At 37.4% G+C, this 13,373-nt stretch overlaps 1 protein-coding gene across 1 annotated transcript; it reads left to right on the top strand.

Moving 5' to 3' along the window:
* Nucleotides 1-458: 458 nt before the first annotated feature.
* Nucleotides 459-9,478, top strand: LOC121430917. The gene is made up of 6 exons (XM_041628348.1): nt 459-705; nt 2,643-2,897; nt 3,535-3,717; nt 5,054-5,119; nt 6,876-6,945; nt 7,365-9,478. Exons 1-6 carry the CDS (start codon nt 600-602, stop codon nt 8,560-8,562), a joined length of 1,878 nt encoding a protein of 625 aa, XP_041484282.1. The 5' UTR covers nt 459-599; the 3' UTR covers nt 8,563-9,478.
* The last annotated feature ends 3,895 nt before the right edge of the window (nt 9,479-13,373 follow it).

The raw sequence follows: 13,373 nt of genomic DNA on the forward strand, positions 1-13,373 counted from the left end.
TCCATCTTCATTATTCAAATCATACAGATACAATACCCTTCTGCTATATTAATGCACAATTAATTTGATTAATTTTAACCTGGCATTTTCCTTTTATTCTTTCAAGCAATCTGCTTATGACAATCCTTCGGATTCCTTTCCTAATTTGGTAGTTTATCATGATATTTGTTTGTTTTGTATGAATGCGGAAGAAAAAAAAATAAATAAACATGTATCCATTATTTCGTTCTTTAAGTTCTTCTTTGATCCATCTCTTAAATTGTCCCATTTTCTCGTATTTTTTCTTCTTTTTACATCCCCAGAAAATCACCCTTAATCTTTCCCATGTGATGCAATCCCTGCTTGCTATAGAGATACTTTCAGTTTGCAATATATTTCCCATATCCTGCCAGGTTTTCATCTGCCAAGAAATCAAAGCACTTTAAGAAAAAAAAACATGAGAACAAGGAAGTGGTCAGCATTCGTTGAAGTGTTGTATCAAAGCAATACTTCGTATATTGAATCAATGCGAATTCATTTGTATACACCGAGCTCTTATGCGGTAACGAGAAACGTCAAGCTGTGCTAATTATCAAGCAGAAATCATCCTAACATTCATCATGGCGAACCACATAATTCCTCGTTCTGTGACCGTGATAGTGCTAATGTTTATTTTGATGCCTGCATTTCTGCAAATGGCTTCAGTTCGAGCTGAAAGTGAACTTGGTGAGTATATTTTCTAAAATTATCACGTTAAATGTAAAATGTACCCTGCAATAAAAATGTCCCTGAATAGCCAGCTAGCAGCTATATTATAGTCAGTGCCAAAATCTGTAATAGATTCCCGACATGGCATCAGCGGATCAATGCACTTCAATTATAGGTCAATGTGTCCACACTAGCAATAAATTATCCGAACAAGTAGGAGAGAACTCGGACAAGCGTGGTTTAGCGCTTGAATGTCATCAAATTCGATATATATTCTTTTTTTTCCAAATTAGCTCGTAACAACCTAGCCAGTAAATGCAAATAAATTCAGTCGATAGCTCCTTTATTTCATGTAATACTGCTTTGTTCTGATTCATTATGATTGTTATTTTTTTATTGTGTTTGATTTCGATTTTATTTTTGTAAGTGTGTAATCATTTTATAGATCAATAAAAACTTAATGAAAAAAATAATAAATTCAGTCGATGATTGTCACTACATGCATTCATTTTGGATTCGTGTTTTGTGAGACTTCTCAGAATGGTATAGAAAAAGCAATTTAACAAGTTTGAACGAATATTCTACGAACATGACGATTTACGAACGAGCGCAATATTGCGATACGGGATGATGTTGTACATCAATTTTCAGAAGAAAGCCCGGATTGGGATTTTGACAATTTTCTATGTATTATCATAGAAATATCACCTCTATTTATCTCCTTGGTTTTAAGGAATATACCCTGATAATGCACATTGGGGTGGCGCAATCACTTTTTATTTACTGTACATTTTATTTCAGAGATGAAATAAAAAGCTTTGGCCCATTTTGACTTTCTGAATTATAAAGCAAAATAAAGTAAGAGGATGACCCAGGGAGTAGATAGACAGGGGGCGATTTTTTTCCGTCAGTACTTGTGCACCCGACACAAGAGGGAAGGGAATGTGTTGAAATGTCTGAATACTTAGAACTTGTCCTACAACCATAAAAGCGAAGAAGTCTTTGTATTTTTACTGAATATAGCATTTCATTTCATAATGTTACATAAGTAGGTTGTTCATTGGGTCTTCTCACGCACGAATCTTAAATCATCATTTTAATGATGATTGTGATACGTCTTTAGAATCATCTTACCTTTTACACGCTCACTCGAAAACTGATTTGAATCTTTGTGACTTGTCAATCAAGACACTGCATCGCAAATATAAACTACGATGAGTCAATGACAAATGACGGTCATCCAAACCATCGTATCCATTATGATGGTTGAAAACCCATTTCAGAGAAAATCGACTTCAAAGTTTACAACAATTTTCACATTTAGTTCTCCAGCCTTATAACATATTCATTGCTAGAAAAATGCACGGTTGGAAAGACCAAGAAAATTGCTTGACAATGGTATCCTTATTTTTGCAATAAACCAATGATTATAGAAAATATCGCAAACGAGCTCCGTGCTTGTAATTTCGGTTTGAGCGGTTTAGAATTCCCGTGTTTAAAAACGCAAAAGGGAATAACCCTGACCGCGATTTCAATGCGCGGTCAGTCTAAACGTCGTATCGCTTTTCACGTGCAAAGTCAATGCAGTGCGGATGGCAGATACGACAGTTTGGTTGACCGCGTGCACTGAACTCGCGGTCAGTCAAAACGTCGTATCGCTCTGCTACAGTACACGTTTCCAATGGGCTTTGCGCATTTTATTAAAAAAATGTATGGTATCACCGTAAAAATTCCATCATATCTCAGACTCTGAAATAAATTGCTGCCTGGAAATTCATTTATGAAAAGAATGGGACTGTTACATTCATTTTCTCCAAAAATCTCTGAATCAAATTTTTCACCAAAATTGACTGATACGTTCGGATGAACGCTGACGAGTATAGTTGCTCACAGACTTTCATTCTCATTTAATATTACTGTTCCCATTTTAATATCTTTCTTTTGATCCACCTAAGGACCTGGATTTGTAGGATGTTACCCCGTTGGACCTAAATGGCAAGAGTTTCTTGACAAAGATGACGCGGTTGTTGAAAGTGTGGAAGGTTGTGTACTTCACTGTAGGGAATTCGAGTATGCTACCATCACTGCTGGGAGAAGCTGCTACTGCAGTGACGGTTTCAAAGGTATCACAAGAGCGGATGATGAACGCTGCAACGTCAGATGTGACGGCAATCCTTGCCAAATATGTGGAGAACGCACACACTACTCAGGTTCCTAGTTTTAACCATATTCAAGGCATTATTTTACGTTACGATTTTGCAGGCTTCTCCCTCCCCTATTCATTTTCAAAGGAGGAGATAAGCATGGAATGAAAAAAGACGGATTTTTTGGGGGAGGGACTAAATAGGTATAGGTATTTGCGGTGTTCATTCTTCTATTATTCAGTTTTTATAGTAAAAAAATAAAAACAAATGATGCAAACAATTTGACAGTGTTCACAATCGGGACAGGTAAACACCCCATCTGTTTTTAGGATGTAGGCTTTCGTAGTCCAGACAAGACTTAGATCACGTAGATGAAATTGCGAGTTGGTTTGAGATTAAAAGTCAGATTCCCTCTACATGTATGTTAGCTTTGGGGAAGAGGGCTTCTATAAAATGTACATGAAAGTCCAATCTGGACTAGGGTTTGCATTAATCAAAACCATGATAAAGCATATTGGAACACATGACATTGATGGTGTCATCCTCTCCTGGAATACTAACATGATTCACCCTTCCCTTTTTCGAAAATATTCCAAATTATGTTAAAAAATATGCAGCTTCAGTTTATAATACTTATATATCACACAAAACTGGCATCTAACCAAAGTCCCAATCAACATAAATTCCATTTTCGTATTTCCAGTTTACAACACAACTGAGATTCTGAAAAGAATGCCTTTCAATGGCGGATTGTCATGCTCTCAATTTAACGGCTCTTCCAAATACGTCTACGCAGAATGTATGGTCCCTACGTTGCTGACCACTACAATGGAACCTTACGAGATCCCTTCTACCATGCCTACGCGTTTTCCTACTACCCAAATCGGTAAGATATGGGATGTTTGTCTAAAGGGACAGAGATATGCTATAAAAAAATTACCACAAGCAGTTACCAAGCTGAATGGAATAGTTGCGAACGAACGTATTGTTGACAGCAAAATCCGTCGGTCTTTCCGCGCCAAACAAATGCACCAAAATTAACCCCAGAACGAAATTTGCAGGGGGCAGTAGTTAATGAGACAAGCTATCCCATCCACCCTGATACCTACATGGCATAAAAAGTAAAAAACATAATTTGATACCCCTTCGAAAAAATGCTCAGCTATCACGGTCATGAAGTTAGATAGTGCACAACCCAAAAGATGCTCCCAGAAAACTTTCCACAAATAAGTTGATTATCAAAAAATAGTTAGTTCATGTAATAGACATGAATTCTACCGTTATTGGCCTAACGATTAAGAGTAAACTAAAAATGGTTATTATCAACAGTATTTCCCCCAAACAACAACACCAGTCCTGGGTTCCTCAAACAGATCCCTCGTCGGCGCTTTCGTTCAATGTTGGTGCGTAATAGCCTACTTTCACTTGTGGTGAAGTTTTTCTTCGTAGCAGTATGCAGTTTGAACTTTGGTATTTGATTTTCCCAGACGACTTTTGCAGAAATTATTTTTCAGCATAACAGAGGGACTCAGAAAAATAAAAGGCTCATCAGCAAGTTGCCTTGTCTGAAGTACGAACATTAAAATGGTGTGCCCTTTTAATGTTCTTCTTCCTTCATATTTTGGTATCATTTGCATATAGATCTTTGCAAGTCTGACTGACTACGAGAAAATATTTTTTCTTCAAAAGGTCGTAAAATCATGCATACAAAGAATCCATTTGAAAATTGTATCCAAATTTCCAGGGAGAATAACACTACCATTGCATATCAATGAATCATACTTCAGAGAAGTCAACTTCAACCTGATGGGACAATTTTTCTTACCCATTCTGACAACAAAACCCATTTATAACTCTTTGTGAGAAGATACTGCAATAATTTCTATTCCAGAAGGTATTATCAACGAGAATTGCACAAATACTACATGTATAATAATTAACTGCCACGTTGATGCCACAGTCAGATCAACCAAGCTAATAAAACTGATTGACTGTTCTGTCATTCGAAACTACGCGACAGCTTTGTCATCTTGTTTAGGACTTGATGGTGTAACTTGGAGCCTGTTTAACATAGACGAATACGAGATATATATCTGATATTTTATTCATTTGGATTTTTCCTTTCAGTTAAGAAATGACTTAAAGACACTCTTTTAAAGTTAAAATATCACTTTTATCATACTTTTTTTTCCTTTCATTATATCTCTCATTCGGACTTACAGATCATGAGATTAGGCCTAGTTGCAGTGAAGAGCTGGTCAAGCAATGCTGTCACTCATCATACTCACGTAATGATATTCTCTTACATACCACAATGGCGTAGGAAATGGTCCACTACCATTTTTTCCTTTTAGAAGTGAACAAAAAAGATAAAATAAAGTGGGTTAAAAGAGAGAGAAAGACATGGAAGAGTATTCACGATGCGTCTCACAAAAAACGAAAAGATTTTTTTTCAGTACAAAATCCCAAATACAATAAAAAAATTGCCTATATTTGTAAAGCTTGGAGTGTCCTAAATCAGTAAGACACGTGTAAGTGAGCACAAAAAAAGGAGAAAGGATGTTAAAAAGTCATTTCGGGGGCGGTATCTGAATTACAAAATTAAAATCACGCTTCTAGAAAGTTTCATATCATCTGTTAAGCCTCAATTACAGAAATCGGAAAAGAAATAACAAAGTTCTATTTATTTTAAATGAGGCTGGAATTCCAATAATTTCATAAAATGAAAAGTTTTAAAGGCTAGCTTTAAGATTTGCTGGACACTACGTTTTGTTGACAATCTGCCATGCATAAAGTATTTTGTAAACAGTGCAATAGCTTTATTGGGAAGCCAGTGAAATCACGTAATGAAATTATGTAAATAAAAAATACTGTATAAAGAAACAGAACTTTATTTTCCTACCATTTTCCGTAATTGAGGTATCAAATTAAAATGCAGATATAAGTTTTAGGCGTGTATTTTCTTTTTTTTTTAATCAGATACCCCGTCAAATGACTTTTGGAATTCTTTTTACATTGTTTTACTCAGCATGCGTGAATTAGAAATCTTCTATTTTTCCAGCTTAAAGAAGAGACTCTTAGCTTTACAATGATAGCTCATTTTGTCTATTGTATTCATGATTAAGCTATAATCATTTATTGCTAAGTCTTGGTTTACATATTTTTTTTTAGGAGCCCAACATATATCATACGAGTACTAATTAGAAAATGTTCCGCACCTGCTCCGATCCCTGTAAACATAACACGATTTTGGCTCTGGACTTTGTAATATTAAGTTTTCTTGATCAGTCACACCAACGAAACTATATCCAAATGAACCGGCGGTATGACATTAACAATAATGTAATCGATTTGGTTCGTTTGGAGTCAGTTTCAAAGGTGTGGCTTTGGCATAATACCATGAACAACATTTTGAAAAGTACAACTCTACAGATGTGTGGAGATGGTACTTAACATGAACTTTGTTGGATTGGGGTTTTTTGCTGTACTTTAAGTTAAAAATAACAAACAGAGAGAAACACGGTTCTTCCATTTTCACGTTAATCAGACCTCATAACCAATAGTATTAAATAAAAAGAATTAGGTATTTGATTGTGTCTCAACACACGTTCGTGGAAGTTCAATTATAATCACCAGTCAAATGTATTTTTTAACCATCACTCCCTTATCTAAGCTCATTATGAATTTGTGTTTTGTTTTTCTAAAACATCTGTATAGTCGTTCGATCTTATAATTTGATCAAGGCGGGGATATTTACTTGGGATCCATTTGTGTGGGGGTGAAAATATCCAAGTGAAGATATATTGAAAAACAACTTTGAAAAGTGTAAAGTGAACAAAGAGAAAAATCAGAGATTTACGGAGATTTAAACGTATTCAAAACAAGAAAGAGATTTTGATAGTAGATGTATGCATACTACATTGCTCTCACAAACATATCTGTATCACATGTGTAAAATGATTGGCGAAAATTTGCATCATTCTTATTAAGGGTTGATTATATATTGCATAGTTTGACAGATAACGTATTTATTGTTCATTTTAGTTTGGTTACGAATCGTCATTGATGTGGCGGTGATGCTCCTCGTTCTATTCCTCATCATACTGAGCTTCATGTAAGTATAACCACTATGTTTACGCCCTGAGTGTAACACACCGGTACATGTCGGAAGGGATTGAAGTTAAATACATAAATTGCTTACCAGTCGTGCAATGAGACAAAATCAAAATCAGACATTTTTCTAGGGGTCCATTGCCCCATTGTCCCCTTTCGTTCACACCTTTTTTTCTTAGAATACCTTCGGGCTTCTACTTAACCTCCTAGGAGCCATGAAAGCTTGGGAACCCCCCCCCCCCAAGAAAAAAGGTATCTAGTCCAAGTTTTCTAATGTCCGTTTCTAAAAGATAACATTCCCTCAGTCCTTCCTCTTTGGTAAATCTAACGACATGACAAGGGTCCATGTCATCAAAATTAGTGCAGCACATCTTATAATAAAATAATACACGTTTTGGCCAAACCTTTCTCTATTTGCAGAGTTGTTCGTTTTTGGAGGAACCGTCAAAGGGGCATGTTTGATGAATGGCAACCTCGCAGCATTCATCAAAGAAGAGGAAACGAGTCTAGAATCCCAAGGTCAGGTGGTGATCTTATGAACAGGAATCACAGCTATCGCAATCTCTCGGGATCCAGTACCCTTGATCGTGGGCTGGAATCTATCGATCAAGAATATGCTTCTATAACAGCCCAAGGACCGGCAACAACGGTTTGCTCATTCGATGGCGAGATCGGAAATCAGTATGGTTCGATACCAGATTCAGCTAAAGGTGCAATGGCTTCAGAGACATGTCAATCAAATACGCCACTCAACATTCGCAAATGTAATTCTGGTGAAGGGGAAAGCTCTGATCCTGATCTTCGCATGGCTTGTGACCAAACGGGTAATCGACATGCGCGGTCAGATCTGAAAAGTAAGCCAAACCCTGTTGTTAAGCCAAGACAGAAGGGACATTTCGAGGATTCTAAAGTTGAAAAGAATTCCTCTGGCAAGACAAAACGGAAATCTTTGTTCGAGCACCTCCCAAAACTTCCAAGTTCGCGAAAGCCTTCTAAGTGTGATGGCACTTCTGTAAAAAGTCCTATACAAACCATCGACAGACCAGCGGGTGCCCTATGTGGGACAGAAGATAAAGCAAATAGCAACGTGACCGAGTTACTCGATAGATGTATAGTTTCTACCGCTGAAAAGTTTCTTGAAGATCCCAAGTCAAACACCATGCCACATGACATCTATGCACTTCCCGATAAGTCTAGATATGGCCCATCAAAGAAGAAGTCCTGTACCATGCAAGGGGGATGTTCTGTTGATATCGAACTCCAAGCATCTAATGAAGGGTATGGAAGATTTAATAGGCTCTTCAAATTTGGAACCAGCGGTAAAAGCGAGCAAAGGCAAGATGAAGATTCGTCATCACCCGAGGAATATTCGCTTCTTAAGCCCGAACTGAAGACATCGGACTATGACAAGCTGGCACACGGGAATGACAATGACGGGCCCGCTTCCACTGACCCAACGTATAATATTGTCGGAGATGACCCAGGAAGTGCGTTTGAAACCGGCGAGGTCCTATACGCAGCAGTGGATGATGATGAGTATGCGTTGGTTGGAGAAGGGACACCCAATGCCGGCCAAAACGGAGACTACGAGATGGTCGCACATGGTCAGATAGAATGAAAGAAAAAAAGGAAGAATATTCATGATGGCGCTATTGAATATGATGTCATGTCACGAATAAGTGTATTGTGTATAGTGTTGACTTCGATAGCTGGGAATTTCCCTATAATGTGTGATGGGCTGCCTAGCATTTAGTAAAAATAATACGAAGATACAGAACAAAGGGAGCAAGGGAAGGAGTCGGAGATTAAAACAAGAGTAGGAAGGAGAGAAGAAGGGGAGGAGGGATAAGCAGACGAGACAGACAAAGACTGGCAGATACATAACTGTGAAGAGTATAAGAAGAAGAGGAAGAGATGGAAACAAAACGGAATAAGGGATATCATAATGTAAAAAAGGGGGAAGGATAAGAATATGATATAAAATGGAGGACATCATGAACAATACCATGTGCACTGTAAAAAAAAAATCACAAAATCATATGAAAATAAAAATATCATGGCACGCATACCTTCTTTGCATATGAAGGTTGTTGACTCCATTAAATGTTGCACCATCAAAATTGAGTGGAAATCAGTTTAACTCTGCCAATCACCACGTCTGCACTGTAGTACTGGGCATTGGGAAATTCGGAATTTTTAATACATTTGACACGACATCGACTGGCAACGTGGATCAACATTTGAGAAGCAAACATTGTTCAATTTGATATTGTTAATAATGCGATTAATTTGTTTTTAGATAAGCGCGTGAGGAGCGTTCGAATTCTCACGTATAGTCCACATGCTGGGCCTTCAAGATTTTGTTTTCCTCCATACACTGCGCTATAAACCACTGTTCGCTTTTCCTACACACTGCACTAACCCATTGATCGCGCGATCCCCAAATTTACCCTCCTGGGATCGCGCGATCAATGGGAAAGCGAACAGTGGTTAAGCCCCTTTCACAATTGACGTACGACCTGTTTACGACCGCCTGCAACAGTTTTTTCTTGTTGTTGCACGATCGATCCCTTGGTGTCTTGCGAGCACTCGCAGTCGTTGTAGACGATCGCACGAACTCGAGGTGGTCGTGACTAGTCGCATCTGAACTTTGAACATGTTCAAAATCCGAACGCGATCAAATACGACTGATTCAGTCGCATCAGGTCGTACCATCGGTCGGGCGATCATGGTGTGAGTGTTGTTCAACGTTGCACAACTTGGTACGAGAGGTGGCACAACTAAGTATAGTCGCTTTTACTTGACTGGAAGTCGTCCAACACTTGCACATGTGTAAGCGACCTACATGTACAGAGACCTGTCTTGCGACTGGGTGCGACTGTTGCAAGACCGGTCGCAACGGCTTACAACATTGCACTACCGTTTCATTCGCATGTATGCGACCGTTCCACTCGCAATCCCTCGTGCAACACTCGCACTCCCTCGTGCAACACTCGCACGTGATCGCACGAGCACAAAGGTCGCAAATGGTCGTACGTCAATTGTGACAGGGGCTTTACAGCGCAGTGTGAGGAGGTGTATGGTTATAACATTTTTAAACGATTATTCAATTTAGCTGCAGTAAACATAAAATTCATGTTTGGAAGTATATAAAGCCCAGGTTTATTGTCACTTGATCTAGATTTGGTAGAGTTCCATATACATGTACTGAACTCGATGAAATCTCAGGCAAAAAAATACCACCCATGAGATAGCCCGGACTAGGAGCGATGTATATTAATTGATGCTTGGAAACAGACCCGATATCTGGTTTGGATGTCATGCTTATTTTCCTAATTTCTCATCAATTACACAATTCATTCTGCAATATAAACCCTTAGCTACATTAGGACACTTGGCTGCTCATTATTTTTATTTGATTCGGTAAGAACTCAGTTATCTTTAACAGTTGCTGTCACCTTGCATTATCATTGATAAATCAAATGGTTGAGGTGCAAATTCATAACATAACAGCTTTCATGAACATGGGGAGTATTGAAAATATCACGTGTATACTTTATAGATGCATGTCTTAGACCTGAACAATACTCTTCAGATTCCCATTGGTATATCCACAAAAGACGAAACCGAGATTTATCGTCGATTTTTTATAACTTAATCACAAAAACAATGGACAAATTACCTACCATTTTAAAGCTTAGAAACTCCTCTTTTATTTGAAATTACATTATTTCTCATTCACGCATGAGTGAGCAAAACAATTTGAAAAAGGGATCCCAAAAAGTCACTTGGCGGGCCGTATGTGGGTTTTAAAAAGAAAACCACATTTTTAAAAAGTTCAATATCTGGTCTTTAATTTAATGCCTCAATCACAGAAAATGGTCAAGAAATAACAAAGTTCTGGTTATTTGAAATAAGGCTTGAAATTCAATAATTTCATAAAATGAAGAGGTTTTACAGGCTAGCGTCCAAACTCACTCGACACTCCGTTTTGTTGACGATCAGCCATGCATTAGGTCTGTTGTTACCTTGCGATAGCTTTTCTGGAAAGCCGATGAAAACACGTTTATTTTGATGAAATTATGGACCTAAAAGCATTGTTTCGAAGAATCATAACTTCGTTACTTCTTGACCATTTTCTCTGATTAAGGTAACAAACAAGATATTGAACTTTTTAGTCATGTGATTTTCTTTTTGAAATTCAGACACCCCCGCCAAATGAGTTTTTGGCATCCTTTCTTCGAATTGCTTTTGCTCACTTATGCGTGATTGCGAGAAATAATCTAAGTAATATCAGATGAAAGAGGAGATTCTCAGCTTTACAATGGTAGTTCATTTTTCTATTGTATTTATGATTAAGTTATGATAAATCATCGCTGAATCTCGGTTTCGTTTTTTTCTGGGACGCACTGTATTATATGTATTGTATGCATGTAATATATGTAATAATTTCAGGTCAAAGGTCAAAGATCAAAGAACGCAGGTTCGTGAGCGTACAGTTGAATTTTAGATTAGGAGCGTATGTTCAGAAATGAACAGATGTCACCATCTCCATAAAGTTTGTTCATAATGGGAACTATCATATTATAACATTAACAAGCATACGTCACAATAAGAGTTCATCAAAGCTCGGGCAGGCGATGACGACTGATTCAATCCAATTCAATTCTTTATTCAATTTCCATTCAAAAAATAATACAAATTAATATAGAGTAATACAAATCAAGGTTAATTTTATAGAAGAGCACTCTTACTCATTTAGAGTTCGGCCATGGTGTTTAAGAAAACGTGGTCTTGAAAAACGAAAGGTTGACTTTCAGGTGTGGAGCGCTTGCCCAGGAGTGAGCCTACTAGTACTCCACAAAAAGTAGCTTATGTCCCATGATGATTCACTGAGGCAGCAGGTGATTGATTCACAATTTCTACACTGCAAAAACTCTGATGTTGATTTAACACCAGCCCGGAATGTAAATATGTTCACACCAGAGAGGTATTAAAAAGTACCAGTTTGGAATCAAACTGAAGGTGTTTTGATACTAATTGGTGTTGTATAAACACCAATCTGGTGTTAGACAAAAACGAAACTGGTGTCCATATGCTGTCACCATATGGAATTTTCAAGTTTAAGAATAGATGAGATAACTTGAGTTCTTTTTTGTTCTACATCGGGTTTTTTGCTGGACTGGCTGGGAGTCTCATTTACATTGTGCAGTGTGCTTATACATCTCGGAGGAGCCACTTGCATTGACGAGTGAATACCATGCGCGACCAAAACACAAAGTAATGTCTTGTTCAAGATAGTGCACGTTACGTACGTAACGTAATAAGGGTGTCAAAGACACAAGGGTATTTATTTCACTAGGGAAGATACGTGTTTAGGGTCAAATTTGCGAGGGTATAAAAAGGCTATAATGTTTTGTAAAGTGCCCCCCCCCCTGGATTATACATGAGTAATGCTTGGTTAAAAAAATGTTTTTCCTTATTTTTTGAAGCGCTTGCTTAACTTCTCTTACTTTCCATCAAGTACATGCGTGGGGTATTGTTGACAAATGTTGAAGTTATATATCATGATAAAGCTTTGGATGTTCTTTATGAAGATATCAAAATTGATTTTAGGCTACCTACATGTACTGTTATTTCTGTCGTGACAGGTCACATAATATATGTATACCGAAAATTGAATATTGACAAGCTGCCTCCAAAATTCTTATTGAATAAACATATTTTTAACGCAAAATATTATCCACTTATCTATTTGCTCTATGGAAAGGTATCATGTTTAAATATTATTGCACATTAACACTTTTTGCAAAGAAATCGTATGATCGTATGAAGCTACTTGGTGCAGGTTCCTCTCTAAAGTAAACAAACTTATCCCCGCCAATATTACACCCTTCTGCTGTATAAATGTATTATTAATTAAACTAATTTTAATCTGACATTTTATTTTTTTTTTCTTTCAAGCAATCTGCTTATGATGGAAGTCCTTCGGAGTCCATCCCCTGCAAATTCTGAATGTTATTATAATTTGGTAAAAGATCATATTAGTTTGTTATGTATGAACGCGGAAGCAATAAATAAAACCTGTATACATTCTTTCGTTCTTTAAGTTCTTTTATGATCCGCATCTTTAATTTTCCCACTTTCCCCTATTTTTTTCATCGCCCGGAAATTCACCCTGATCTTTCCCGCGTACTGCCACCCCTGGTTGCTATAAAAATGCTTTCAGTGTGTTCTGTATTTTTCATCTTCTTCCAGGTTTTCATCTGATAACAATAAGTGTGTCATATCACGAAGGAGAACTTAAGAAAATACACTTCCTGGTGTGACCATCACCACAATACAAAACAGATAAAACGTAAATGGAGACAAAATTAATAAAATTACCTTGAGACTTCTTTTATTACACAAAAGCGCCCTCATGCGCTG

The sequence above is a fragment of the Lytechinus variegatus genome, chromosome 17 (assembly GCF_018143015.1).
Source record: "Lytechinus variegatus isolate NC3 chromosome 17, Lvar_3.0, whole genome shotgun sequence".
NCBI classification, from domain to species: Eukaryota; Metazoa; Echinodermata; class Echinoidea; order Temnopleuroida; family Toxopneustidae; genus Lytechinus; species Lytechinus variegatus.